General features: G+C 52.2%; 2 protein-coding genes across 2 annotated transcripts in view; both read left to right on the top strand.

The window, feature by feature from the left end:
- The window catches only part of CENPM (centromere protein M), a 7021-nt gene extending 5987 nt beyond the window's left edge, over positions 1–1034 (top strand). The window contains exon 6 of the mRNA XM_027667516.1: positions 43–1034. Coding sequence (XP_027523317.1) covers positions 43–168 — 126 coding nt within the window. The 3' untranslated portion in view covers positions 169–1034. The remainder of the gene's footprint in view (positions 1–42) is intronic.
- Positions 1035–11182: 10148 nt separating this feature from the next.
- LOC113951906 lies at positions 11183–17063 on the top strand. The gene is made up of 4 exons (XM_027653492.1): positions 11183–11250; positions 14248–14465; positions 14964–15125; positions 16750–17063. Exons 1-4 carry the CDS (start codon positions 11183–11185, stop codon positions 17061–17063), a joined length of 762 nt encoding a protein of 253 aa, XP_027509293.1.
- The last annotated feature ends 9993 nt before the right edge of the window (positions 17064–27056 follow it).

Genomic DNA, 27056 nt, shown 5'->3' with positions numbered 1-27056 from the left:
TTCTTTTCTATTGATTGAATAATTTCTCCATTTTGTTTCCAGCTGGAAGGCGTACGAGTTGCCACTGCTCAACGACTTCTCCGAATGTTACAGATCTGTGCTGGTCTCGTACCGGGATTTTCTGCCTTGTCCTTTAGCTTACTGATGAGGAACTCTGCTGATGATTAGCTTCTCGTTGTGATAATTCAGCCACATTTGTCAGATTTTTTTTTCACTTCAGGCATTCATGCTGCTGCAGTTGGAATCACATTGGGGAGCCTTTGTGCCTGACTTGTCACAACCACTTATCCAGAACTGTTCCTAGTTGCTTATCTCTCAAGAAAAGCTTGATTCCTATTCAGTGGATAGTGTATAGGTGCTGTGGGGAGGGCAGTTTGAACTGGGGATTCTTATCCTTTGTTACATCTGAACGCCATTTCGTGATCAAGTTTAAGTTTCATCCACTTGGCCAGTGGCCAGGAGCTACATGTTTTTCTGAGAGAATATCAGAAGAATGGGCTACTATTTCCAAAGTCCTAGGGAAGAGGCAGCAGACTCCTGCTTCCTTCCAGTTGAAATACAGCACCTTGGACTAATGTGAAACCTTGCTGCCAGGTTTTGTCTCTCCACCAAGAAAGGAATAAGGAAGGAAGGCTGGCCTGCAGCTTCTAGATAGACCACACTTGGCAGTTAATAATCCAGCTGTGTGAGCATCTGCGCATCAAAGGGCTCAGCATTTCCATGTCTGCTACTAACTGAGGAGGAATGGACTAAAGAAGATAATCTAGCACTTTAGCTTTCTTTTAGATCTTTGAAGAAAAAAGACCTGTCAAGCCCAGGATAGCCCCAGCAACCCAGCCCCCAGGGCTGAGCAGAGTTCAGATGCAGCAGACTGGACCACAGCAGCACATAGAAAACACATGTCTGTACGTTTAGCACATGCTGTGTATAATCTCTTTACTAGCAGGTTCTTAGCAGCAGTAAGTCATGCCTTATTCTTACTGCAAGTCACTAGTGTTTGAGAGTTCTAATTTAATAAAATGAGTAATATTTAATAGTTGTATGCTCTTTGTTATGTATGTGGCACGGGCACTAAAAGCTTTGAACACTTGCTCTGGTTTCCCCTGGCAGCAAGGCTGGACCTTGCTGGCAGCTCAAACTCCCAGTTAGTTGTGCTGCACTCGTGGCTTCAGCCACGTGGTGGTGGCAAAAGCTTTCCAAATACAGCTCTTCTGGTACACCAAGTTGAGCTACCTGCCAGAATACAGTGTTTCTTGAGATGCTGGGTTTTTCTTACCCAGAATTGCATGCCAGGTAGAAATGAAGCCTAGAGAGAATGTGTTAAACTCCGCTCTGGCTCAATTTATTTAATCCCTAATAGTCTGCTTTAATGTTCCTAGGTGGAGAGCTCTAGCTGCGTGCGCTGTTTCAGTTAGCTTGTTTCTGACATCTGTCTGTGAGCAGGAAAAGCAGAAAGCAGCACTGCAGGCTTAATCAGCTGTGAGTGTTGGCAGTCTTTGCCAAGACAGCTCAGCAAGGCACAAAGCCTGTATCCTTGCTCAGAGGACACACAAATCCCAGTTCCAGTTGTATTGTTGCTGGCGGGGGAGGGCTAGGTTGTTTTTCAGCTGGAACAAAAGAAGCTAAACCATTCAGCTGTGTTATGATGCCCAAAGGGGCTGGACTCTGGCTAAAACCCAAAGGAGAAAGACATGTGCAAACTGTCGTGGCTGTGTAAGGAAGATTGGAAGCTTAATGGGCATGCCCTACTTTCAGCTAGCTTTGTGATTCTGAAGGTACTAACCAGGACTTGGCCACCAGAGAGGGGCAATCATGCTGAGAAACAAGTTTTTGTGTTGGTTATGCTGTCTCAGCCTTGCTCTTGATTTGGATCCCTCAAAATAAAGGAGACCATGGTTTATAATAGACTGGTTTCGATTTGCTCTTGATTTGCAGGTGCACTCTGGGGGAGGGAAGGAAGGAATGTGGCATGAAATGAGCCACTCTTTCATGTCCTCCACAATTGCTGTAAGACAGGGAGACTTTTCCATCTCCTAGGTCACTCTCCAGTTGACTAATAACTATTGGACTGCGGTAAAATCCCTTTGGCCTCGAGTAATTTCTCTGTGTTTTCTGAACTAGTGAAAATGAAACTTTTTTTTGGTCCACCCAGAATGCTTTGTAGCAACCCACACGTGCTACTGTCCATTCCTGCACCTTCAAACAGATTTTTTTCCACTGTTATGTTTCAGATGTGGTATTTCTTTCCTTCTACTACTTTCAAAGAAGAAAGATGCTGGTTTTACTTCCTACAGGTGGCTGAATCTCAGCTGGTACAAAATAAAATCTAGTTCCTTAAGAGCAGCATCTTGCTTCACCTTGGGGCAAATATTTTTCTTACTCTTAGGAGAAAGTATTTACTAGAACTGGCAGGGGAAGTGGAGCGTGTCTAAGAATATGACACTGTGTCTCAGGTCCATCATGTTTTACAACCCAAAGTAGTTGGGACACATCTAAAGCTACATCTTCCACTATGTAAATACCTCTAGGAACTGTCAGCTATTAGTTTAGACAGGCCATAACACTGCCCTTACTTCCAGAGAAGACAAGGCAGCTGAGGATATCTTTCATCTTCATGGAGTAGCCAGGGCTAATGTTTGATAAAGGTCTTGTGAAAGTAGTACTTGGATTGGGATCAGAGGCATGGAAGGCCTGAAGCTGAATTAAGGCTAGTGACTCAGGTTCTGTTGTGTTCAAACATCACGAAAGAGCTTGCCAAGCTGACTGAAATCTAAACCTACAGAAACATTTTGGAACTACTTGCTTTCTCTTTTCTCTGTTGCCTCAGTTCCCTATCCCTCTGGAGATTTTCAAAGAGAAATCCCCCTCTGTGACAAAAGTACCTATAAGCATTGCTGGTTTGACTCTTTCAGTTTGTGGATGTGTTTCTCTTTGTCAGTTATGTCAGCAAAATTAGTGTAAAAGTGATTTAATTAGTATAGAAAACCTCACACCAGTTGCACTTTGGTCATGACTGGTTTTTCTTGGATGGAACTGAATGAGGTTGTCATACAGTCTCTTCTGCTATGATAGGTTGACCCACAGGATTTTACCTTCAATCCAGTCACTTGAAGAAGATTTTGTATCCTCAGCCTGCTGGGCAAATGGCTCATGGAGGTGCTCTGTGAGAGATTTCAGCACAAATCAGCTTGGTTGGCATTATCTGTTGGGATTATAGCTCTCGACTACTTCAGGTTTTCCAAGGGAAGGGGTTTTTTTCCCTCACTTTGCCGCACCAGCAGTTAAATTAGACCAGCTTTTAAGCATAAGACATGATATGCTCAGTTTATGCCAACAGGAGAGAAAGTCTGTGTACTGATGCGGCACCCCTGGTAATAGATCTCTCTGTCCTGGAACAAAGATCAGAGATAAATCCAGCCCTGGGGATTTATTTGTCCCTTCCAAACCTTGAAATTGGTGGTAGAGGTTTAGATTCAAGGCCACCTCTAATATTTGCTTTGGGGTCTGTTTAAAACTGAATGTCTTTGCTTGCCAAGACTTTCGTTTGAAGGGAGTGGCTGGGTTAGGTCAGAAGTGGTGCTCAGCAGCTGTGGTCAAGCTGTAAGAGCTGCTTGGTAGCTCTCATTGTGACCACTGTCCACAGCAGTGATGGACAAGAGGACCCCTACTCTGCTGCCTGGAGCTGACCTGCAGAGCTGTGGCAGAGGTACCTGCTCTCCTGGCAAAGGCAAGAGAGATGCTTCCTCCTTTGGGGTTTTTAACTTGTCTTGATTTTCCAGGAGCACTGGGCTTTGCTCTGGCTGGATTCCAGCTGCTCTGTTTCCATTCAGCTGGCCCAGATCCCCTGACAGTCTTATCTGTACTCTGAGTGTTCTCCACTTCCCATCTTAAGCTGGTGTGCAGCATGTTGCTGTGGGCTGCTGAACAACTGCCACTTTCCATTCAGTGGCCAGCTGTCCTTCACTGGTGGGGAAAAGTGATTTATATGCAAGAGAAAGCAATAGCTGGCACAGCCCAGAGCTGGGAGCCAGAAACACTGGGTTCGTTTCACCTCTGTGGCTGACTTTTAGCATGACCCTGGGCACGCGTTGTGTCAAAAATTCACTGTGCCTCACTTGCTCTGCCTCTATAGCAGGAGCTGTCTCCACCGAGGGGGTGTAATGAGGGCAAATTGACATTGCTTTGGGGTCGAAAATCTGGAATTGAGTGGAAACATTCAGAAGTAACCATTTTTTCTTATTCGGCAGAGTTTGACTTTTACCTAAGTTCTGTGGGGGAGTTTGGTGGGACCTGCCTGCTGGGCACCTCCTGAGATTGGCCGTGTTTTGTGCTGCTTACATGCCTGACTCTGCCGCAGGGAGGCTGCCTGAAACTGAGCTGTGATCCTTCTCAGAAGGCACTGCGGCATGGTTGGGTTTTGTTGTGAACTGGAACGAAACCACCCTCTGAAATGCTGAAATTCCCTGCACAATTCAATTATCCTTGAATTGGCCAGTGGGAGAAATTAAATTCTCTGGATCTCTTCCTCATTGTTAAATATTAATACAGCACAGCGATGCCAGGCAGGATGGCATCCCCTCGGGTCAGCTCTGTGCAGGAGGGGCTGTCTTGGCTGTGAAGAACCGGTGAGCGAGAGAGGTCGGGCACAGGGGACTTCGGAGTGATGTGACTTGCTCAGACTCCTTGGCAGCTGAGTAGTGTGGGCTCCTGGCCCATGCTGGGCCACGTTTCCTTTGCCACAGGCTCCTTGTGTGAGAGCTGACACGTGCCATGATGCTGACATCCCTCATCCCCTCGAGCTTACCATGTGGTGGGGCATTTTGAGAGGAGCCAGGAAAGGCACCGTGCCCATCCCCCCCACACCCCGCCGCCTCCTTTGCCGAGGGAAGTCAGCGGTGTGTGAAAGAGAGCCCATGTTTTACATACGTGCAGGCTGCCTCCTCGCCGCGGCCCAGGTGCAGCTGCGGGCAGGGTGCAAGAGCCCCGTGGGCTCTGTGCGTCACGGGAAGGAGCGCCGAGGTGGGGCAAGGACAAAAACAATGAGAGAGAACACCTCCCCTTGGGAAACTCGGCCCTGGTGCGCAGGGGCTGCTCTATTCTCTGGATCCCACCGCTTTCTCAACACTACAACAAGCTGTGCCAGGACCAGCTGAAGCACCTGTGCTCAGGCACACTGGAAAAACCTAAAAATCCCAGCTACCATTAAACATGCTAAGGAGGCTTTCCCTGTTTTCTGGGGAGTATTTTCCTTTTCTGTCTTACTGTGGAAGTTCTCTGGCCCAGCTCTGTGCTCACCCTGCAGTGACAGGGTGATAGTGCCGTGCTGCAACTGGGCCTGCCTTGCTCCTGCCCTGTGCTGGAGTTGTTGAAACACCCTGTGTGTTTGTTGAGAGTTGGCAGTCCTTGAGGCACTATCGTTGTCTGCACTGGTCAGCTCAAAGCTCTCTGGAACCTCTGTGCTGGCCATTCTCCTAGGTTTGACAGTAGCATTGGCATTGCCCCAGAGTGAACATTCAAATTTCGGGCCCCACTGCTGTTCTTTTTCTTGCTCTTCCAGAGATCACAGACGTGAAGTCAGGGCTGCATTTGGCTCAGCTCAGTATGTAATGATCTGTGGCTCGTGCAGCAGTGGAGCATCTCTCTTCATTGCAACGCACCAGCATCAACTAATTAATCCTCATTCCTCCGTGGGACTGAGGGGTGACTCAGTGCCTCATGCTGTTATCCTGAGCAGCAGAGGATCAAAGGCGTTGGAGCTGGGGAAGCCCTGGGATAGCACAGTGTCACTCTGTGCCTGCACACCAGGTATCTGTAAAGGCTCAGTCTTGCACACGTATCTCCAGGGCTCCTTTTTAGCCATGTGGGGGACTGAAAACTCTACAACCTTAGAGACAGGGCTGGAGCTGCCTTTGCCTCACTCTTCAGGGAATGTTTTTACTACTTGATGTTCCCTTTTTACCTTTTTCTTCATTACAACACAACTTGGCCATCCTGAGCCATTCTTCCTTCTGACCTACAGGTCCTTCATGCCACCCTGGCATCCCCCATGTATGTGTCTGGGTGAGAGGCAGAGCAGGGAGGCTTAGGCACTCTCACAATAGAGCTGCGGTGGTGCTACAGATCCCTCTTGAGCTTTGTGACCCTCAGCAAGCTGCATGCCAGGCTGTTCCAGCATGGCATGGTGGCCCTGAAGAAGTACAAACAAATCCACTGCCTGGCCCTGGCACCCATACTACTGCTGCATGAGTTGCTCCCTGGGAAGGGGAGTTGCTTGCACACAGATGTTGCATAATACAGATGTAGTTCAAACACAAGTTTGCAGGCTGAGAAGTGTTTGCCTGGCCCATGGGGAAGAGAAAAACCCTCCAGGATGAGGACTGCTGCACTGCATCCTCTGCTCTCTGTTAGGAAGGAGATGAAACATGAAGCGTGTGCTTTCTTCAAAACCTGGGTCTTCCCTCTTGCCCAGGTTGCACGTGGAGCATCACCTGTGTGAGTCCCCTCTGAGTGTGCACGAGCTGTGCTTTGGCTGAGCTCAGCCACTGAATGGGACTAATACGTAGTGATGGTGTCCTATAAATTATATAGTCGGAATGTTCACCATCTGCTCTGCACTGAAAGCTGAGTGTGATTGAGACCTTCCTCACTTCCCAAAGCTTGACTCTCTTGCCAAGCTTGAAGTGTGTGTGTGTATCTCCTGTAAGTGGTTCTGATTGAATCAGGTAAAGAGAGAATTTTTTAAGCAGGCTGCAATGTTCCCTGCACCCGAACTGAGAGCTGAAGCAGAAGCCACCATTCTATTATGAGGCGATGAGTAAAAGTGAGTCTGATTTCATGTTAATTAGGTTCTTAAGGGACTGAATCTTGATTGCAGTGGTCATATCAAAGATTTAAAATAGTAATGCAAAAAGCAAAGGAAACCCCACAGTGATTCATATAAGAAGAGGAAATAAAGACAGTCATGGAGGAAGAGGGAGTTTGAGGGGGCTTGAATTGCTCTGCTGCCCAAAAGCAGGAGGGGATTTGAATCAGATTATCCTCATTAGATGTCTCTTTAAAGCATCATCAAACCAGATGAATGGTCTGGGGGAGAGCTCGCAGGCATGGTGGCTGTGATTATCACTAGGGATTTACAGTCCTAGTTATCTAGCTTAGAGACAAGATTATTAGGGGGTATAAAGCTGTTCCTGCCCTCAGCCTCTAATGTGCATTTTTAGGTTGGATGATGGGAGATGCTATGTTTCTGTATGGTCCCTCAGAAACCTGCCGGCATCCCCTGGTGGTCCAGCCCTCTGCAGTGCTGTGGGTGCAGCATGGAAGGGGAAGGAAAGTATGAGCCAGGGACCTGTGCTGGCCAGATGTTCCACGGGGATGGACAGCCAGCTTCCCTGTGGGCTGTGGCAGAGGGCAAGACCTCCCCTGTAGGTGCTTACACTGAGATAGGAAATGGGGAAGAGCATCTTGGAAGAGGGATTATGTCCATCTGCCTTAGCAGAACCATTCGCTTCCCACAGCGTCTCCCTTTCTGTGACAGCCTGTGCCAGTGCAACACATCCTTCCAGCCAGAGCTGAGGCCCCAAAGGCTCAGAAGTCAGCGTGGCTGTTACAGAAGGAGTGCCTGCAAGCTGTGGGGAGGGCTGTCCCTTTGAAAGGGAATCAGTGGACTTTGCCCACAGATTTCTTGGAGTCTATCTGCAGGGATGATGAATACAGGGCTGCTGGCAGTCACTCTTCACCTCCTCAGTCCTGCAGCTGCAGCAGCTCCTCATCCTCCCCTTTATGTCCCTCCCAACTCCATATGTTGCACCCCTGTTGCTTCTCTGGGCTTTGGCAGAATGGCCAAGACGTCGCAACCAGACACGAGCCAGAAGAGGAGGGGCAGGGGCCAAATACACCTGTCAGTTCTCTCCTAACATTGCATTCTTAGTGTACTCATGGAAATTCATTATTCTGCACTCAAGCCTGTGCGAATAAAATCACTCAGGCTTTTTTACACCAGGCTGGTACCTAAAGGTCCATGGGAAGCTGGAGAATGTTGTGGAGGTACTGGGACAAGCATGGTGATGCCACTGTAGACTAATCAAACACACCTGAGTGCTTTGGCTGGCAAGGGAGGAGAGGAGCGGCTGTCAGCCTGAGCCCTGCAGCCAGCAGCATGGCATTGAAGAGGTTGCTACCGCAGGCACCCAACTGACTGTGGGGCCTGCCTTGGCTCAAAGGAAATGTGCTTCCTTGCTTCTCATCCTGGACTGGGGCTTCACTCATGTGTAAACATGTGCCACTCCTTCCTCCTGCAGCACTGCAGTCCCTCTCAATGCTGTGGGACTGAAACTAGCTGGAGTTTGGCATCTGAGGGACCAAGCAGCCTACAGTCAAAATACCACTGCTCCCTAGGGTCAGCTGCTCATGGGGAATTGTCCAGTGGTCACAAATGGAGTAGTCGGAGCTTCTCCGTGGTGGAGGTGAGGGAGGCTGGTCTTGAACCTACTGCCTCTTCCTGTGCCCAGGGTGGCAGGAGGCTGCAGGGCAGCCCCAGGGACTCACAGGGACCTGTTTGTAGAGTAGGGGTTGGTACTGGAAACCACAGTCTCTTGTACCCTTACTCCTGCTTAAGTTGTTGCAATCTACAGGTGCCACTGGAGTTTTTTGGGGAGAGGTGTACTCTGTTTCCCATTTGAGCCATGCTTTTAGCTATCCAGGCATGCTGCTGGTTTTGAGCATCTCTGTTAGGAAGGCTCTCGTGTCAGTGCTCAGCAGCATGGCTGTGGAGAGCGGTGCTGGGGCTGGGCTGCCATCTATGGGGTGTTATTTCTGTATGGGGAAGGGGGATGATTGTACAACAGGCAGTAGATTAAGTTGCAACAGATCATTACAATCAGGAAAAATGTCATTTATTCTGTGTCGGAATTGCATGCAAGACTCTCTGTATTTTCTCAGGTTGCCTTCTTGTTCAAGTGTATTCACCAAACTATTCCCGTGTGTGAGCTGGAGCAGCAGCTCTCCTGCAAGCAACTCATTACAACAAAGCACTGTGCAAAGTTTAATCAGGGCTGGTTAGTTTAGTTTTGACCTCCAGGCTGACCGAAGCAATTTCCTGTCCTTTGCTGCTGGAGCAAGCTGCAAAGTGTGAGGGCTCCTCGCCTTCAGCAGGCTTTGATTTTTAGCTATGAAGTCATCTGCTGGAGATTCATGCCTTTAGAGTGCAGTGGTGGGGCTCTCCAGTGTCAGTGCTGGGGAGATTTCTGCCCCAGTGTAGGGATGCCTGATCTGGCTGAACCCACCTGTTCAGAGGTTTGAACTGTGGCAGCACATTGCCCTCAACCACTGACTGGTTTCTGTTTCAGTGCTGGAGGTGCTGCCTGGCCCTGCCACAGCACATGAACACTCCCTATGACCAGCCACAGGCAAAACTGGGGGAGCGCTTGGCCTCCCCCCAATCACCCAAGGGGAGCAGAGCAAGATCCCACCTCTCCTCAGGATGAAGACGGGAGTAGCATCCCTGCTGCAGGCAGAGGAGGAAGGGGGTTGTGTACTGTTTGCTCACAGGGATATCCAGGCAGAAGAGCCAGGCTCAGCTAACAGCGTGTTGCTCATGACATGGACAGGCTTGCTAGAGCTGGGGTGGTGTCAGGAACCCAAGCCTTGCTAAGAGTCTCACCACACTCTGCAGAACAGCAAGAGCAGCCAATACATTGGCTGGAAACACTCCTCACTCCTCCCCACCACCCCTGGAAGGGGAGATCAAGGGCTCAGCTCCCCCAGGGCTGGATCAAGGAAGTGAAGTTTCCCCCATGTCCTCTGCGTTGCTGTGTCCCCTTGGGCTCTGTGGAGGGGTAGTGGGCAGAGGGAGTTTGAGCTCAGGCAGTGTTGACCCACCACTCTGTAACCCCAGAAGGTTCTTCAACAGGCAGCTCACTGAGAAGCCTGATTTGGGTGTTCAAGGACAAGGTCCAAGAACACCTGGCCATTTTTCCTTAGCCTCATGGACAAGCACAGTTCCAGGGACATGTAAACAAGGAGGAGGGAGACAAATGACATTCAGCAGAGTGGGGCACTTCCCCACACCAAACTCCCTATGCTGAGGGTTGAGCAGTGTCACAAAACCCCTTGATAAGAAGCTGAGCACCTACAGAAGGATCTAGCTGTTAGGTTGACTATGAATGTCTTGAAACCTTTGCTTTCCCACATTCTTCCTAAAATCTTCTCAGATTTCCCAGCCACTTTCCCAGCTGGCTTTGAGAAGGCAGAGCAACGTGGGATTGGGCCATGCTGGGGCATCCCAGTGGATCCAAAGGAGCAGATTTATGCTGGAGCTCTGAGAAACCTGCTCCTAAGACCATAGTGGGACTTTTTAGAAAGGGATGTTTCCCACCAGCCAGCACAGGGATGTTGGGAAGGGGTGTGTGGATGAGATGCCAAATGGGCTTTGGAGGTTGGCTCCAGCCAAAGCGTTCTTGTGGCACCATCTGGATGTGGGGCAGATGTCAGGCTGTGCTGAGATGTTCCCGAGGCATTGGGTGCATCCTGTCAGAGGTTTGTCCTGGGGTAAGTGGGTCTGCTCAGTAAACACCTCACAGCTTTTCTGATAGACAAGCCCTTGGGTTTCCGGTGTGCACGAGCACAAGGTGAACTTTCGGTGGATATTTTCTGCTACGAACGGTTTTGCAAGTGCGTGCGTGAGTCACTTCACCCGCCCCTGACACCAGAGGAACCGCTCACACGAGTCCAGTCACTCATGTGTGCACGAGCACTCGCAGGACACTGCCATCCTTCCACACTCCTGGATCATCAGTGCCCACTTCAGGGATCCCAGCAGCCAAAGCCAGCCCTCCCTGTGCGGGATGGGAGCAAACAGCACTGGAAATTGAGCTCTCCAAGTCTGCTATTAAGACATAATTCTTAAATCGCTTGTTTGATATCTTTTCTGGTTTATTTGTTTAATAAAAGCACTTAGTTAGCCAGAGACCCAGGCTCCTGGGGCTTTCATTTCTCTGCAGAGAAGATAAGAGGAGCACATTTCCTTATCCAGTGAGTCATTTTTTCTGCTCTTTAATTATGCATTTGTGCGACTATCAAGCATATTCAGCTCTGAGATGCAAACAGTTCAAACTAGTCACCAAGCTTCAACTTTTGCTATTCCAGAGATGATCAACCACAGTTACAAAGAGCAGGAGAGGCAAAGATGGGGGAGGCAAAGAGTGGAGTGGCCGATGCCCAGAGCCTGGGCCGTGCTTGTGAGCAGGCACACACGTGAGTGCTACTGGGATAGTCAGCACTGATTTTCTCCATGAGTAAGTGTTATCATGTGGCCCCAAAGGAGGTGGACAGGCTGGCAAGAGGGCACAGAAGACCTGTAGAGCATGATAAAGAGGGCTGAGAAAATGGGGGGAACAGGGAAAGGTCAATAGCAGCAATGAGGCTGCAACATCCTTTCACATAACAGGACCTGGGAGCACTTTATTCACAGGAGGACATGACGGCTGTCATCCAGGGGCTCCCCACCATGCCTTTGCGGCTTCAAGTTTTCATTCCATGTACTGAAATGGGAACCAAATGAACTTTATTGTAAACTTCACCCTCCACATCAAAAGCAATGTGTAGGTTACTTGGTTTGGGCTTTCCCTGGTGAGTGTATTTGGGGGGGGTGACAGAGTTAATCTGTAAGTGTGGTACAGCACATGTTGGGAACCTTTTCCCACCCTGCAATTTAAGCCAAGCAGGGAGGAGAAAGAGGAGGAAGAGAGGCAGGGTGACAGTCCAACAATGGGAATAGGGGCTGGGGGTCACTGAGAGATGATTGACATGGGGGAAGCACAGTGGGGGCATTTGATGAAGGAGGGCAGGAGGGGAATGATGGAGGAGCATACCCCTTCAGGAAAAGGAGATTAGCAGGTGGAAACACCCCAGACCAAGAGAAACAGCAAAGCCTTTGGAGCAGGGAGGTGGTTTGGGGGCAGGTATCCTGACAGAGCAGCACTGGATGTTTTGTGGAGATCTTCCGCCTCCATGCATGGCTCCAACCCCACCAGCCCACAAGGCAAGGTGTTTTCTGGGCCCCAGTCCCTACCCTTACACTCCTACAAGCTGCCTTCTGGGGACAGTTCGGATTCTGGGTCCCTTCTCCTTGCCAGGGCTCTCCACTGTGAAGTTTAGATGTGGACTGGAGCAAGCCTTGGCTTTTCTTTTTCTCCCTGCTGTTGGTCCTGGCACTGCATCACAGGTTTCCATTCCCTGGAGCTGTCCTGGGTCCAGCGCCCTGCTGCTGGGCATATGTCCCTCTGACTCCCATGTCTGTACCCTATCCTTGCTCCTTGCTTGGGATGCACAACAGGCAGAGAGACAGCTGAAGTTGTATATGGAGAGATGTCCTACTGTTTGACCCAGTCCCCCTGGCAAGTACAAGCAGGGGTGAGTGCAGCCTGTTCAGGGCTTCAAGCATCGAGGTAGAGGGTGCCAAGCTGACATTTGTGGCTTCAGAGCCAGGAGCCATGCTGAGAGAGGAAAGTGCTTGGTGTGTCCCCACTTGCTTGGGGAGTTGTATTTTGACTAAGATGGAGCAAAAATAACTGAGCCACAGGCACAAGGATGATGGCTGGGCTCTCACAGCTCCTCTGTGGAGCTCGCAGAACCCTGGGCAGAGCCATCCCTGCTGGCATGGCACAGGGGTGATGGAGCAAGTCTCTGGGCACACCGGCTGGAAGTGAAATCATGGCAAACAGGGAACTGGCAGGGAGCTACCAGATTTTGATTGGGACTTTGGCTTGCCTGGAGCCCCACCACGCTCAGTGGGGAGGGCTGAGACTGTGCTGGGGCCACTTTGGCAGTGCTCTGGTGCAAGCCATCCTCTAGGGATGCTGCTGTCAAGGAGGGAGATGTGCTGTAGTGCAGCTCCTGCCTTGCAGGTCATGGGATACTGAAGAACTGCACTTGAGCTGAGATCTACTGTAGGGAGCTGGTGACTGCATCCCATCTGGGGCTTCAGGATGTGGGATGTGGAGGCTGTGGGCTCAGCTTGCCCAGCAGTCACTGGAGAGGGGAAGGCACATCCAGGGACCAAGCTTTCTGGCCTGTCTCAGAGGACCTCAGTGGCCCAGTGGGGATATCTGGTACTCTGTCAGCTTGAGCCAGAGCACCCTATGGATTTTCTCCTCCTCTTCTCCCAGCCTTGGTCCTGGACAGTGAGTGGTAGAGGCATCACTAGAAAGAGCCCAAAGGCTGTAGCTGCTGGAAGGATGTGACTCCAGCAATGAAACCCTATCAGGGATCTCTGGGCTAGGACAGAACACTTCCTTCAGCTGAGACCCAGCCAGCAACTGTGGCTGGCCCCTTTCTTTCCTACGGAGTGAAGAAAAAGAGGATGTGACTTTTGTTTGGTAGCAATGGAGGAGAGCCACCCACAGCACTGAAATCCACAGATCTCAAGCATCGGGGTTTGATGTGTGGGTACTGTCAGCAGGACATTTTCCTGCTCCTGATTAGGAACACCTAAGACCATTAAGGGTGGTTTTAGTCCCTTCCAATGGTTTGGGGACCAGACTTGTTTGGTGTGACCTGCTTTTCCCATGCCCTGGGCAGTTACTGAGCAGAGCCAGATCTGAGCCCTGGAGAGTGAGGCATGGTGCTGAGGAGCCATGGGTCTAGGTCTGTGATGGAGAGGATGGGGAGAGCAAGGTGGTGGAGAGCACAATCATTAGTAGGGGTGGAGAACACACAGCAGTTGGCCTGTCCACACAGCAGTCCCTGACAGGCCATGTCCTGGGGGCAGTGGGAACTTTTAAAAGGGGAGATGTTAGTGCCCCTGCGCTCTTTTCTTCTCTGGTCCTTTTATGCATTTTCCATTCAAGCCAGTCTGTGGCCCTAGGATGGGGTCTTGTAAAGATCCAGGCACAGGAAAGCCTCCTGTAGACACTGGAGGAAGCTGAGGGTGTTTTTCACTGACATCAAGGGAGGGTGCAGGCTGGGGAACGTGCCTGAGGGTGACATACAGGTGAGCAGGGGAAGAGTGAGGATCAAGAAGGTCAGGCAGGGGCACCATATCACCAGGTATGAGGTGCTGCATGGCTGAGGCACATGAGGGGTTGTGAGGATTTTGGAAGCATATTTTGGAGGAGAGGGGTAGTTTGAGGGCATGTTGCACAGGCAGGCAGGGGTAGGGCTTGAGCGCTTGCTCTCCTCCTCCCTGTGAAGATCCGCCCCAGGCCAAGTACAGCGATTGTGAGCCCCAAGGGAGACGACGCATCTTGACAGACTGTATCTCCCTCTGCCACGGGGCCCGGGGCGCTGCGATTTCACACTCGGGCGGCCCTGTCACTGCCGCGCCATTCAGGAGCTGGGCTCTCACTTCCACTCGGCCATGTCCTCATCAGGAAAAGCTGCCATTGCCTCCTCCTGCCTCTCCTTCGAGTGCTTCGACACCCTGACCAAGTCATGCATCAAGTGCTCCGAGTTGTACAAGGACAACACAAGTAAGGCGACAAGGGCAGCTGGGGTTCTATCTTCCCAGGGATGGGTGGTGGTGGGTGAAGGAGGCTGGGGACACCCCAGGGGTGGGCAGATGGAGGGCACCCTCTCCTGAGGGTGGCTATGGAGGTGGCAATGGAGGATAGAGCACTGCCTTCACCTGGAGGAGAAGGAGAGAGGAAGAAGGCAACCAGTTCCAGGGAAAGGGACATGGTGAAGGGAGAAGCTAGATGATCCAGCCTGGTGTGGGGGGTCACAGCCTTCCTGGTCACAGGCAGGAAGACAGGATGCCCTCATCTCCTATCCTCCAGGAATGGCAGGGCGTGGGATAAGGGTCCCGTCAAGCAGGGACACATTTCATTGCAGGTGGGTAGCAGTGAAGCGCCACTGTCCTTCGGTGCCACCGCAGCCCCAGGGTTGACCGGCCAGGTGGGAAACACTGCTGCCCTCCTTCCCACCCCCAGCTCTCCCACTCCTGACACTGCTGACATCTCACCCCACAGCAGAGCCCACCCTGGCACCCACCCTGACCAGCACTTTCCTGATCTTCGGGGTCCCGGTGGCAGTGGTGTTCATCCTGATTCTGGCTGCTCTCTGTGGCTTCCTGGCCTGTAAGGTGGGAAAGCGGAGGAGGAAGAGGAAAGCGGCAGATGAAGAGGCCAAAGGTAGGGGACCTTTTCTTCTCCCTCTCACCGTACCCTGAGGACCCGGGAGCATTTGGGATCACTTGCCGCCAGCTTCCCTGAGGCACATCCCTGTCGAGGCTTGCTCTTCCGCCTCCACATCAGCTTCACAGGCATCCCAGGACGTTTTGGGGCAGCTGAGTCACCACCTGAGGCACGGTGTTCTGTTCCCTGAGAAACTATGCATGTGCCTGACTGCCAGGGCAACACTGCTGAGCCATCCCTCCCTTTGCCAGATCTCCCTGGTGCCTTCACTTGCTTAGAACACCTGCTGGCACCATCTCTTCTCCACAGGGGACATGTACAGAGCACTGGTGAGGAGCTCTGTGAGCTTACTGATGAGAGCCCTCTCCCCCAGTAGCCAGAGGGCCATGGATGGAGCGAGGCTTGTGGAGGTAGTGGCAGACATCTGGTGACAGCTCCAGGAGCAGCCTCTCCCTGTGGCGCTGCAATGGGTGTCCTGTGTTGACTGCCCAGCTTGTTTTTCCTGCTTGGGATACTCAGTGTCCTCCAACATGCACCTCAAAGACACTAATGGGGTGTCAGAGCCAGCTCCATTGACAGGACACTGCACAGGGTCATCCATCAAAAATAGGGATCGGGGGCCAGGGATGAGGCTGAGCATTTCCTGGCAGAGGTACTCACAGAATAGTAAATCCACAGTGCCCCACGATGGCCTGTTTTGTTGGGGTGGCTGTTTCCTCCCTTGAGGGCCTCTGCACTGGTGCTGACTCAGCCCTGGGCACTCTTCTCAGAAAGGATCTTTCCTGGCTTCACTCCTCCCCATTCCCGGGCAGGGGGTATGGCTACCTGGGACCCTCATGAAGTATGGCTCCCTGGGACCCCCGATCTCCAGGCTGCCTCTGGGAGATGCTGGCACCCACCACTGCCCCAACATCCAGATTGGTGTCCATGGGGGGACAGCAGGGCCAGGGGCAGCTGGTCCTTGTACCCTGGCTTGTCTGCACACTTCTGGCAGTGCTGGCTGGTGACTCAGACCAGGGGGACATTACCCGGGGCTTTTCTGCCATGCGACAGCCCATGACGCACATGCCTAGGAAAAATACCGAGAACAAAAGAGGAGGGAGAAATCCAGTGGCAAGAGAGATCTGGCCATGATGGAGAGTGTTGGAGGCACTGCTTGGATAGTCCCCTGCTGCATGCCCTGGTCCTCGCCCCCTTTGCCCCCCAAGGCTGCACCGCAGCAAGCCCACTGCTGCGGCACTGGATGTGTGGAAAGTGTCAGGAGGCTTGGGGCTGGAGGCACACGCCTGCGTTCAAAGTGTGTAAACAAGTCTATTTTTAAGCAGAAGGCAGTCAGGGAGGGCAAGCCACCATGGGCTGGGCTGCTCTGCTGCTGGCAGGGTTTAATGAGAGGGCTTGAAGTGGAAGTGCAAGTTTCTGCCCTTCCCTGTTGTCTTTTAGGGGGGAAAAAGCCCATCAGTTGTAAGCAATATCAACCCTGCAGCAGGAGAGGTGGGGTGGGGACCTTGCAGGCTCCTCCTGTTCCAGCCCCATCTTCCCCCCAGGGACAGGATCCTCTCCCTGGGACCTGCGTGACCCCACTTTGTGAGTCCAGTAACCCCCTTTTCTTGTCCCCTCCCAGCAAACATGGACACTGCCAGCCCCCTGCCCAGCCAAGACCCTGCCATGCCAGAGGGAGATGGTGCCCTGGACCCAGAACCATGCTCGCACCTTGATAGGGGCCTGAAGATGCTGGGGCCACCCGAGAAAGCTAGGGCAAAGAGGAGGCCATGCTACCAGGGCAATGCTGATGGTGACATCATTCTGCTCTCCACTGTGTACCCCCATCATGAGGAATGCAACCACAGCTTCCCACTACCTGCCACTGAGCTGGGGGCCACAGCTCTGGTCACCACCAAAACCACCCAGAACTGTGCCAGAGAGGAGCGAGTCTGAGAGAGGGGAAATGGGGCTGGAGCGTTCCAGCTGTTCCCCGTGGAGACCCACAGCCTGTTCCTGGGACGAGCGAAGCCTTCTGTGGGCATGAGCTCTCTGAGGTCCAGGTTTTGCCCTGAGCAAGATCAGCCTTGTAAGATGACTGTCCTTTTCCACTTTCCCATTTGTGCTGAGTCCCAAGTTACGCCTGTAAGTGCTGGAAGAAGCCAAAGTGGACCACACCGCAGTGAACTACTGACAGCTGCCCTGGCTCAACTGTTAGGAGAAGGCAGAGGAGACACAACCAGTGAGGATGGAGCATGGTAGGGACTGCTGTGCCATTTGCAAGGCTGCCATTGTGCCAGGATAGGTCTGCTGTTGGATGGGCAACTTATGAGAACATGGGGCTGGAATAGCAGAAACATCAGGAGAAAAGGAAGATGGAGACGGAAGCAGGGAGTTACATTAGGACCAAATGCCACACCACAGTAGCTCCATTTTTGCTGCTGACCTCAATAAAAGTAGACTAGGGGCCATATGGAGCAAGGCACATCCAGCGTCTACTCCATTCACAGTCCTGCCACCCTGTCTTCTGCACTGTGTGATACCCAGGTCTCTTCTCCCTCTGGGCACTCTCACACAGGGACAGGCATCTACTGGCACTCCTAGGAACCCCCCCAACAGCTGGATATCCCAGAGATGGGAAAAAAGTCCGTCTTCCCAAGCAGTGAAGAGGGGAAAAACATTCTGTCCTTGCTCTGACCTACAATCCCTGAAGTTAGGGAGGACCAGGGGCAGGCAGCAGAGACAGCTAGTCTAGAGGAGCTCCATGAACTTGTCATTACAGCTCCAGACAACCGTCACTTCAGCTCACTGTTGCTGTAGAAATACTGTGTGTCACTTGGGATGGATGTTTCTGTGCTGCAGAAAACCAGTCAGGGAACGATGTGAGCGTAGGCAGGATGACTTAATTTATGTGAGTGTCCTCAAGGCTTTGCCTGTGTGCCAGATCTGGCCAGTGTTGCTGGTCCCAGGCATTTCTCTGTAAATGGTTTTCTTCACCCGCCTGCAAGTGGCTTTACTGCGCAGGAAGGGCTCTGTTTCAGGAACAAAACAGTGTGGGGTTGCTGTTTCTGAGTAATTACAACAGCTAATCCCCTTGGCTGAACAGAGACAGGCCAATGGGTTGGGTGAGAAGTGCTGATGGCCCTAGAGGAGGTGATAGGCAATTAAAAGTGCCTTGGCAGTGTTACTTGCATGAAGTGCCATCTCAGTGACAGCCTGGGCCTGCTGTTCCTTAGGTGAGGTGGCTTCTTCGTCCAGGACTTTTGGACACTGAGGCAGAGGCAGCCAAGCAAGGTGTGGGGGCACTGCCACCAAGCACCAATGGGTCACCAAGTGCCATAGTTCCCAGTAGGGTCACCTGGTGGCACTGTGTAGAGGTGTCCCTCTGATGATGGGAAGGTGACTCCCTGCCCACGCCTGAGTTCTATTCTGGGGTTGCAGGACAGATGGTGCTGTTGACGGGTGACCCTCCCTCTTCTCCCCTCTCCATGGCACCAGAACCAGACTTGTGGCACCAGTCACATAACAGGTGCCACAAGCACAGCCACAAGTGCCAAGGCCGAAATTCCTCACCATAACTCCTCTCCCAGAGCTAAACATACTAGCAGAGATGAGCCTTCATCTGGTTGAGGCTCCACATGACTCAGGATTAGATGGGTCCTGTCTCGGCCTTGGGGCTGAGAATGGTGGAGGAGGTAGTCCATGTGCCCAGTGGCTGTCTCCTGGGGCTCCAGGCATCTGTGGCTCACTGACAGGAGCTGTGGAGACCCCAGGTCTGGGCTCCCGGTTATCCACAATAGCCATGCTGCCCATTGCAGAAGAGGCATGAGTCAGACATCTCCTCATCTTCAGGCTCTGCACTCAACCCTGTGAAGTAAATTCAAGCAACCTTTGTGCATCTGGAGTGGGGAAATGAGCCCAAAACAGGTTGGAGGATGTTTTGGCACTGGAATAAGGACTACTTGTGGGAGGCAGAGCAACCTGTTTCATGGGAGATGGGGGCGAGAGGGAAATGGAGCAGAACTATCAGGACCATCCTCCACTTTCCACCCAGTGACAGCTGCAGCCCAGCCCTGTGGATATGCTGCCCACCCCAGAAAATGCCGTGATTTGAAAAAGAAACACCCATACAAATCCTATTGAAAAAGCCCCTCTTTTTATTCAGGTAAGGACTTCTGCTCTCATTTCTGCTGGAACTTATGCCAGGCATCTCCCCGTATAGGAAGTCACTGGCATTTGCAGTTTGCAGAGTAGCGATTTAATCCACATTGGATTTCTCAGCCAGTGAGTGCCCCTTGGCATGTGCAGTGTCTTTCCCAAGCCTGCCTGCCCAAATACCAGCTGTGCTGATCTGGTAGTGGTGGTGTGGCTCCCTTCCTGCCCAGTCTGACTGGACCAGACTTGCAACCTTCTCTGTGCACCTCTCTATCCTTATGTACAGGGCAAGGGTCTGTTTGCCTTGGCTGCATGGAGAGCTGAGGGAATAGAGATGAAAAATATGGCTGTAAAAATTAAAGAATAAAGTGAACCCATTGTCAATGCATGATCAGAGGTCTGTATGAGGTCCCCATTCCCCTGGCTTTAGGGGTCTCTGACATGGTGGTCCTTGGGGTACAACAGGGCTTTGAGTTGGAGAGGCTCCCCCTGCACTGGCATCACCAGCTTGTTCCCTGTGCACAGCCATCTGCATGGCCAGGAAGCAGACAAGCCTGGCCACCTGCATCTCCCCATGGCCACGCCAGGAGCTGGCTGATAGAACAAGGAGTGGGGAAAGTCTTTTTTTTTTTTTTTTTGGAGAGGGGAGGTGTTACCTTTCTTTCTTTGACTTTCCACAGCAGTTTCTCACTTCCCCCTGTGAGGCAGGAACTGTGCTTCCTCCTCAGCCCGGCACCCACTCCACTGCCTGCACAACTGCCTAGAAAGGCTGGTGAAGCCAGGCATTACCTGGCCACAGGGGTATGGGGTTTCAGAGAGAGACAGGGGAAAGTCTGAAGAAATCCCTGGACAGGAGGAAGGAGTCGAGGCTAAACCCCTCCTCACTGCAAAATCACCTGAGCTATCTCCCTAGACATTTCAACTCCATTAACTTCACTATGGCAGAGGTCACAAGCATATTTGAGTTCTGCAGGTCCCAACAATAATGCTGGTGGTAAAGGAAAGAAGCCTTGGTGTCCCTAGGAATGGGGGTTTGTTTTCATCCCTGGTCCTAGGGGCAGGATCCAGCTGACCAACAGTGCTTGGTGGCATGGAGAGGGGAGGCATTTGGCTAAGGGTCTTCTTCTGCAGCCACCAGTCCTGTCTGCCAAACCCTCCTCAAGCCTACAGGCTCCCCACTCTTCAAAGTGCTCATCTTTCCTCCACCAGCCTCATCACCTGGTCCTTCTTCCCTCACTTTCTCCTCTCCTCTCCCATTACTGTTTCACCAACAAGTTTAGCCTCCTGATTGTAGGCCCAGCTACTCCAGCTTAAAGCACCCCACACAGAGCTCCGCAGACCCAACTTGCCCTTCCATGGGGTTTCTGTAGGTGGTGGACCTTGACAGCAGGCAGGGCAGGCAGGATAAGGTGGTCACCATTTCATCTCACACACGAAGTAATATACCCTGATGACCAGTGTCAAACAGGGACCCTGTCTCTGGCTGCAGCCTCCGATCCCCCAGCTTGCTGCAAGAAGACTGGGGCTATGTGGCCACCCCATCACCTGCTTGAAGGACATCCTATCCCGCAGGAACCTTTCCCATCACTCACTTCTAAGTGCCAGTCAAGGCATAGGGACATATGGGTGCCCCTGCAATCCACGGGGGACACCTGTGGGAGGCTATGGGTGAAGAAGAGAGGTCAGCAGGCCCAGGCCGCCTACCACGAGGTGGCACTGACACCACACACCGGCCTGTTCGGCTGCAGTGCCACAGGGGAGCTGCGTGGGAGAGCAAACGCCCAAATGCAGCAAGGGGAACCAGGGAGAGCCAAGCAGGCTAGTGACCAGCCCCACTTTGGCCAGAAAGAAGGGTGACAGCTGGGTCTGACTATCCAACCACGCATCTGGTCTCCATGGCCTCTGGGCTGCACAGGAGAAATGGTCAATGGTGGCTGGACACCTGTGGGCAGAGCAGGCATGGAGTGGTGGATCAACCAGAGGCACAGATAGCTGCTGCTCCTTTCTCGAACAGCACTGAGTACCTTTACCATCGCCCTGCTCCCTCGAGCAGCCCATTCCCAGGGTGTCAGGCCTCCCTGGGCATTCTATGGGACATGAACCTGCCAGCCAGCACCCCATTTCCCCATGCCCTCCCTGTCAGCCTGTACCAAAAAGGAAACTACTGTGCCACCCAGCAAGCTCTCCAGCTGGAAATAGCCCAGGGCTGGGGAAAAGGGGACAGCCAGCTCCCTGCACGATGCTGTCGGGGGACCACAGTCTTCCTGATGCTGCTCATCAGCATCCCTCCCTAATTGCTACCCACTGCCTAATGACAGTAATTAAGAAGACCGAAGCTGCCTGGGGACTGGAAGAGCTGACGGAGTTGGGGGAGACAGATGGTGTTCGCACTTAAGGAAAGATTAAAACAAAAAAAAAGAAAAAAAAATACCCCTCAGCTTCCATCAGCCTCCCTTTTCTTTGCTTAATGTCAGGATCACTTTGGTCCACAGGCATGCCAGGGAGATGCCGAGATGTGGCATTGGTCACTTTCAAACACAACATCTGCTCCCCCCCATGTCCGGTATTTTAGGGTGCCAAGGGAGCTGTGGGAAGGGGCACAGTGCCTGCCTGGGTGCCTGGCACAGAGGGGGTTTCCTCACTGTCTTTATGGGCTGATGCTCTCCCCTGGGGCCTCCCCCGCTGCTCCCCGCTTTGCTGGCCGCGCTCAGCGAGAAATTTCCCAGGGGTGTAAGGAGAGGGGACAGCCCAAAACCACCTGAAGGGCTGTGGTGAGCAGGCAGCAGCTCTCCTGGCAGAAAGGGCTGGCCTAGGGACAGTCCCACACTCTCCCCGTCACTGTGGAGCGAAGCCACCACACTGGCTGTTCCAGGGAGTACCCAAAACTGGACCCTGGGGACTAAAGCGGTTGGACAGGGACTGCAATGTGCTCAGCTTCACTTTGTTGGAGAAACCTCACCTGCAGAAAAACCCCTCCAAACCCTTTTCCAAAACCCCTTCCCCATAGCCTGGGGTGATGCCACTTTCCTCCAGAGCTACCTGCTAGGCTGTGAGTGCACCCTGGGCTTGGGGAGGACATGGGGGGATGAGGAAAGCCCCTTTCCTGCCCCAGCAGCTGCCTCAAATGCTCTCAGGGTGCCCAGACCATTGTCACCCATCACACTCTGGGGAAGCAGGGACAGGGACCTGCTGGGTGAGGAGGATGCTCAGCCTCGTGAAGGAGGATGCTCAGCCCTATGCTATGGCATCAGCCTGGCCCTGCTCAGGGGATGCTCCAAGAAAAGGCCCCAAGGCAGGCATAGGGTAAACCTGCATGTCCCCTAGACTTAGGGGAATAATTTCCCCCTCTCCCACAAAAAGTTGGGTCATTTTAAGCCCACTCTTCTTCCTGGTTACAGGAGGCAAGGCGAGTAGAGCCTTGCCAAGTGACACAAACCTCATCTGACACCTGAAATGATCAGTGGTGACAGGCAGATTGTGCAGGGAGAGCCTCTGCGCTCCTTTTGAAGCTCCACAGTGACAGGGACTGACCCCCCACTACTCCTGGGGACACCTCCAAGAGATGCAGGGCTCTCCTCCTCTGGAAAGTTGGCATTCCCAAAGGGCTGTGGAAGTGGACACGGGATGTGGAAGATGCCAAAAGTAAGGGTCCACTTTTGGACCCCCCCCAAAGGGATCAGCAAGGTGGGTGGTACCAAAGCTAGAGCACATGGCACAGCCCACCCTGCTCCAAGCCCACATTGTGTCCTTCCCTCTCTCTTCTCTCCTGCTTTATGTTATTTCCTCTATTCTCCCCCTTTTTTTGAGCGTGGGGCTGTGCTGAGAGCCCAGGGTGCAGCCAGAGGGGTGCAGAGGGAGGGGGTCACCAGCAGTGGGGTGTTATCACGATGAAATCCCACCTCCTTCAGCTACTGTCTCCAGTGTCGCTGGCCACAGTGCACTGGTGCTGCCAGGAGCTATTCTGAGCCTGGACAAACGGGCGAGCATGGGGGTTTGGGTGACAGCCACAGGAGGCATGTTGGGAGGAGGGCTGCAGGCAGGGAACAGCAGGTGGGATTTTTCAGAAGATTCCTCCATCTCCCCCCCACACTCTGCTGTCCTGTAAGGTTTCAGTGATGCAGATGTCTTTCTCATTTCCTTCCCTATGGGGGTTGCAGTCTGACTGGGTCCCGCTACTCAGATGTTGCTTCCTGATTTGAGAAGTGCTGGCATTTTGTGGAGTGGTAAAACTCCAGGATGAAGGCACCTGCAGCCAAAAAACTGTGGCCAAGACTGAGCTCAGGATGTCAGTTTAAATAGAGGGTTATGGTGGGGATGACACACAAAAGATCATCTTCCTCCTCTGCCAAAAATAATTGCCATCCTTATTCTGTGGCAATAATAATATTTTTGGTAAGGCTGTTAATTCTTTGTGAAGTTAGGATAATTTTAAAGATAGTGCTTTAAGTGCAGCACTGTCCTTCCCTGAAGGAGATCAGGGGTAAAGGATGGAAGCAAGAGGGACGGCTGCAGCTAGTCACCCTTGTTGGCCCCTTGTGGCCACCATCGCCCTCCCTTGACAGTGATCCTGGCTCATTTGCAGTGTGAGATGATAAAAGCACTTCCTGCTCCAAATAAGAGAGACCATCATTTTGACACTGGACAATCGCATTGTGGAGGGTCAGAAAGGGCTGGAGCAGTGGGTTGGGAGGAGGGGGAAGGAGAGACTCATTAATCCCCTCCCAAGCATCCCTCAGAGCCACAACCCCAGCCCGCTGCTTCCCCAGGCCTAGCCTTCTTAATACCCTCCTGAAAAATTCCCTCTTGTCTCTGTTCTGCCCCCTCCACCACTAATATTAAAATTAAATCTATAAATGCTGCTGGGGTGACACATTTCTCAGTGTATTCCCAGTTGTGGTCTCTCTGGGTTTCTGGTTTGCTATTCAGCTCCTCAATTATTTATCCCTGCAAGGGAACAGGCGAACAAACTCAGCGAAGCAAACTTCATGCCCTGTAGTGACACCGTGAGTTATTAAAAAATATAATAAGAATTCCCCAGTGAGTCATTTAAGATGCATTTCAGCATCTCTAACCACAGAGACAATAGTCATGACTAACTGCTTACAGCCAGCATTGGCCAGGAAGGACCAGTGGCAGGACAGAATCCGGATCCCCTCACAGCATTTCCCAACAGGGGTGTTTGAAGGGAATCATGTTGGTGGATGGTTAACTCTAAATGTCCTCATTAACAGTTTAGGGTGGCTGGGGGGTAATTGTAAGTTCACTATAAGCTGCATATGTTCTGGGGTGGCAGAATGAGGTGATGCAGGGGATGTGGGAGTTATAGAAACTGTGGTGGGATGTAGGAGATAAAAGGATGCAGGAGGATTTGGGGGATGCATAGGGATGCAGAGGCATGTGGGGGATACAGTAGGAAGTGCAGGATATAGTAGGAGGTGTGGGATGCAGAGCATGCAGGGGAATGCAGTAGATGCAGGGATGAAGGAGATGGAGGGGACTGGGAGGATGCAGGGGATGTAGAGGGATGTCCATGTGCATGGGCGCATTGTGCCAGAGAGCTGCTGAGAGCCCTTCACAGGGATTTGGAGGGTAGCAGGGTGTGTGCCAGGCCGGTTCCTCAGGAGCCCTGCTGAACCGTCCCCAGCACTCCCCTGCCCACCTGAGCCCCATTCCAATTCTGATGTCAAGTGGCCATGGTAGCAGCACTGAAAGGGCCCCCTAAACACCACCTGCCTGTGATACTGCAACCAACTGAGCACTGACCCCATGCTCAGAAGAGACCCCCTTGGCCCCAGGGGTCATTTTATGTGGGAAACCCCCTCCACCTGCTGCCTCTCACATCATGGCCAGTCCCCTCTGCTCCTTCAGCCACAGGGACCTCATGGGGCATGTCCAGTTTTCCTGCTCCTGGCCCAGAGTGGCAGTGGCAATTCAGGAGATGGTTAAAGGCTGTGCAGGGAGCGTGCACAGCCCAGCGTGGATGGGCTCCAGTAGAGAGAAACTAAGGGGGGGGGGTGGAACTGCTGGCCTGGGAGGTGTTAAGGAGAGCTTCTCTTTAGCTCATCCCTTGCTTTCAGCCCAAACCCAGAGCCATCTGCAGCTAAAATGCTTGTGCCGAAATTGTGACGTACTTTGAACTCAGGTTTATGCGCACTGTCATAGGGGAAGTGTTGAAGCCTATCTTGCTTCAAGGGATCCTCTGATCCATCCTCCCCTCCCCACTGAGGGCACCTACCAATCCCAAGCAACAGGAGGGGTCCACGGGGACCCCTGCTGTCCCCCCTCTGCCCTGGAGCCGCCATCCAGCAAATGCTCACTTGGGCAGCACTTAACCCCTCGCTCCCCTGCCCCTGAAGACAGGCACAGCTGACAAGCTGCTCTCCTTGAATGCCGCTGGCACACCGGGCTCTGCTTCAGCTTGAACACTGGGAAAAGCAAAGGGCATAATTTTAGGAGAAGCGTGTGAAATGTGTTCTGGCAGATCAGCCGAAGAGCTCTCCAGTGCAAAGAAAGCATTAACATTTGCAAAAGGTCCTTGCAACAAAGCAAAAAATTCCCAGCAGGCAAATCCAGATGTGGGGATGTACAAGCCCTGGGATGCACACAGGAATGGGACAGACCCACTAGTTTGGGAATGGTTCAGGAGTGTCCTGGGAAAGAAACATCCTGGGCAGGAGTGTTACGTTGCTGGGATGAAATGGTGGAGGCAATCAGAGTGGAACGGACTGCTTGCTCCTGGCTGGGATTGATAACATGCAGAGGCACAAGGGGATGGGTTTAGACTTGGTTGGGACAGGATCTCCCCTGGGTCTGAGCTCCTTTTCTCCATATGCCCCTCTCCCCCACATGATGGATTTGCAGAGAAAGGAGGGGAAAAAAAACCCTGAAGCCTTGCAGCCTGTGATTCATCCTTACTATATTTGCACATATTATTAGAAAGATGAAAATATAGCCAGAGCTGGAATTACAGATTTAGTAAGCAGGACTGCCTATTTCAGCATATACTGCTTTTCCCAATAACTCTAATTCTCCAGGAGACCAATTTACACCCTCACTAGCACTAAGGCATTGCCCTGCACAATCTACTTATATATCTGGGTGGATATATCAAGGAAACAAGTCCTTCAGGGACAGCAATGTTTGGGTTCTTGGTGCTGCCCACTCAGCATGCTGTGCAACCAGCTGGTGCCTGTAAACCTCTGCCTGAGTCTCCTGCTAATGCTCACCCAGATTTTAGAGATACATCATGAAAACCATAGGCAAGAGAGTCTTGCTTGCCCTCTGCTTTGTAAGCCTTCTCCATTCCTGGCAGGGAGCTTGGGATGATGGAAGAGGGGGAGACCTGAAGCTTGCCAGATCCTTGCTGTAACTCACCCCAAGGCCCAGGCTTTTTATGGACAAATTATTAACAAACTCCACAAGGTCTGAGTGTCTTCTCCTTGAACCCACAGGTCTCGGTAACCATGCCTGGCCTCGCACCAGCCCTTTCCCCATGCCCAGACAGCGGGCTTTGCACCCACCAGGGAGGGAAAGTGGCTGATGTCTCCCCATGCCACCTCTCTGTGCTACCCTCTGTGAGGAGAACTGCTGCCCTCAGTGAGCCTGGGAACAGCACCCTCCTGCACGGGTTCTTCTTCCCTCCTGAACTGCTAGATGCAGTCAAGCAGATGGGATATCTGCTGCAGCCTGGTTGCTTGGTTTAAGACCTTTTGGCTTGCTAAGAAACCAGGTTCATTCAATATTTTGCTGCCTGCAAAAGATGTTTTCCAAGGTTTAATAAAGCAGCACCCAGAT

This window comes from Corapipo altera, unplaced genomic scaffold (genome assembly GCF_003945725.1).
Source record: "Corapipo altera isolate COAL_440 unplaced genomic scaffold, ASM394572v1 1, whole genome shotgun sequence".
NCBI lineage: Eukaryota > Metazoa > Chordata > Aves > Passeriformes > Pipridae > Corapipo > Corapipo altera.
Note: the sequence above shows the minus strand (reverse complement) of the source record. Positions and strands in the feature narration are given on the sequence as shown.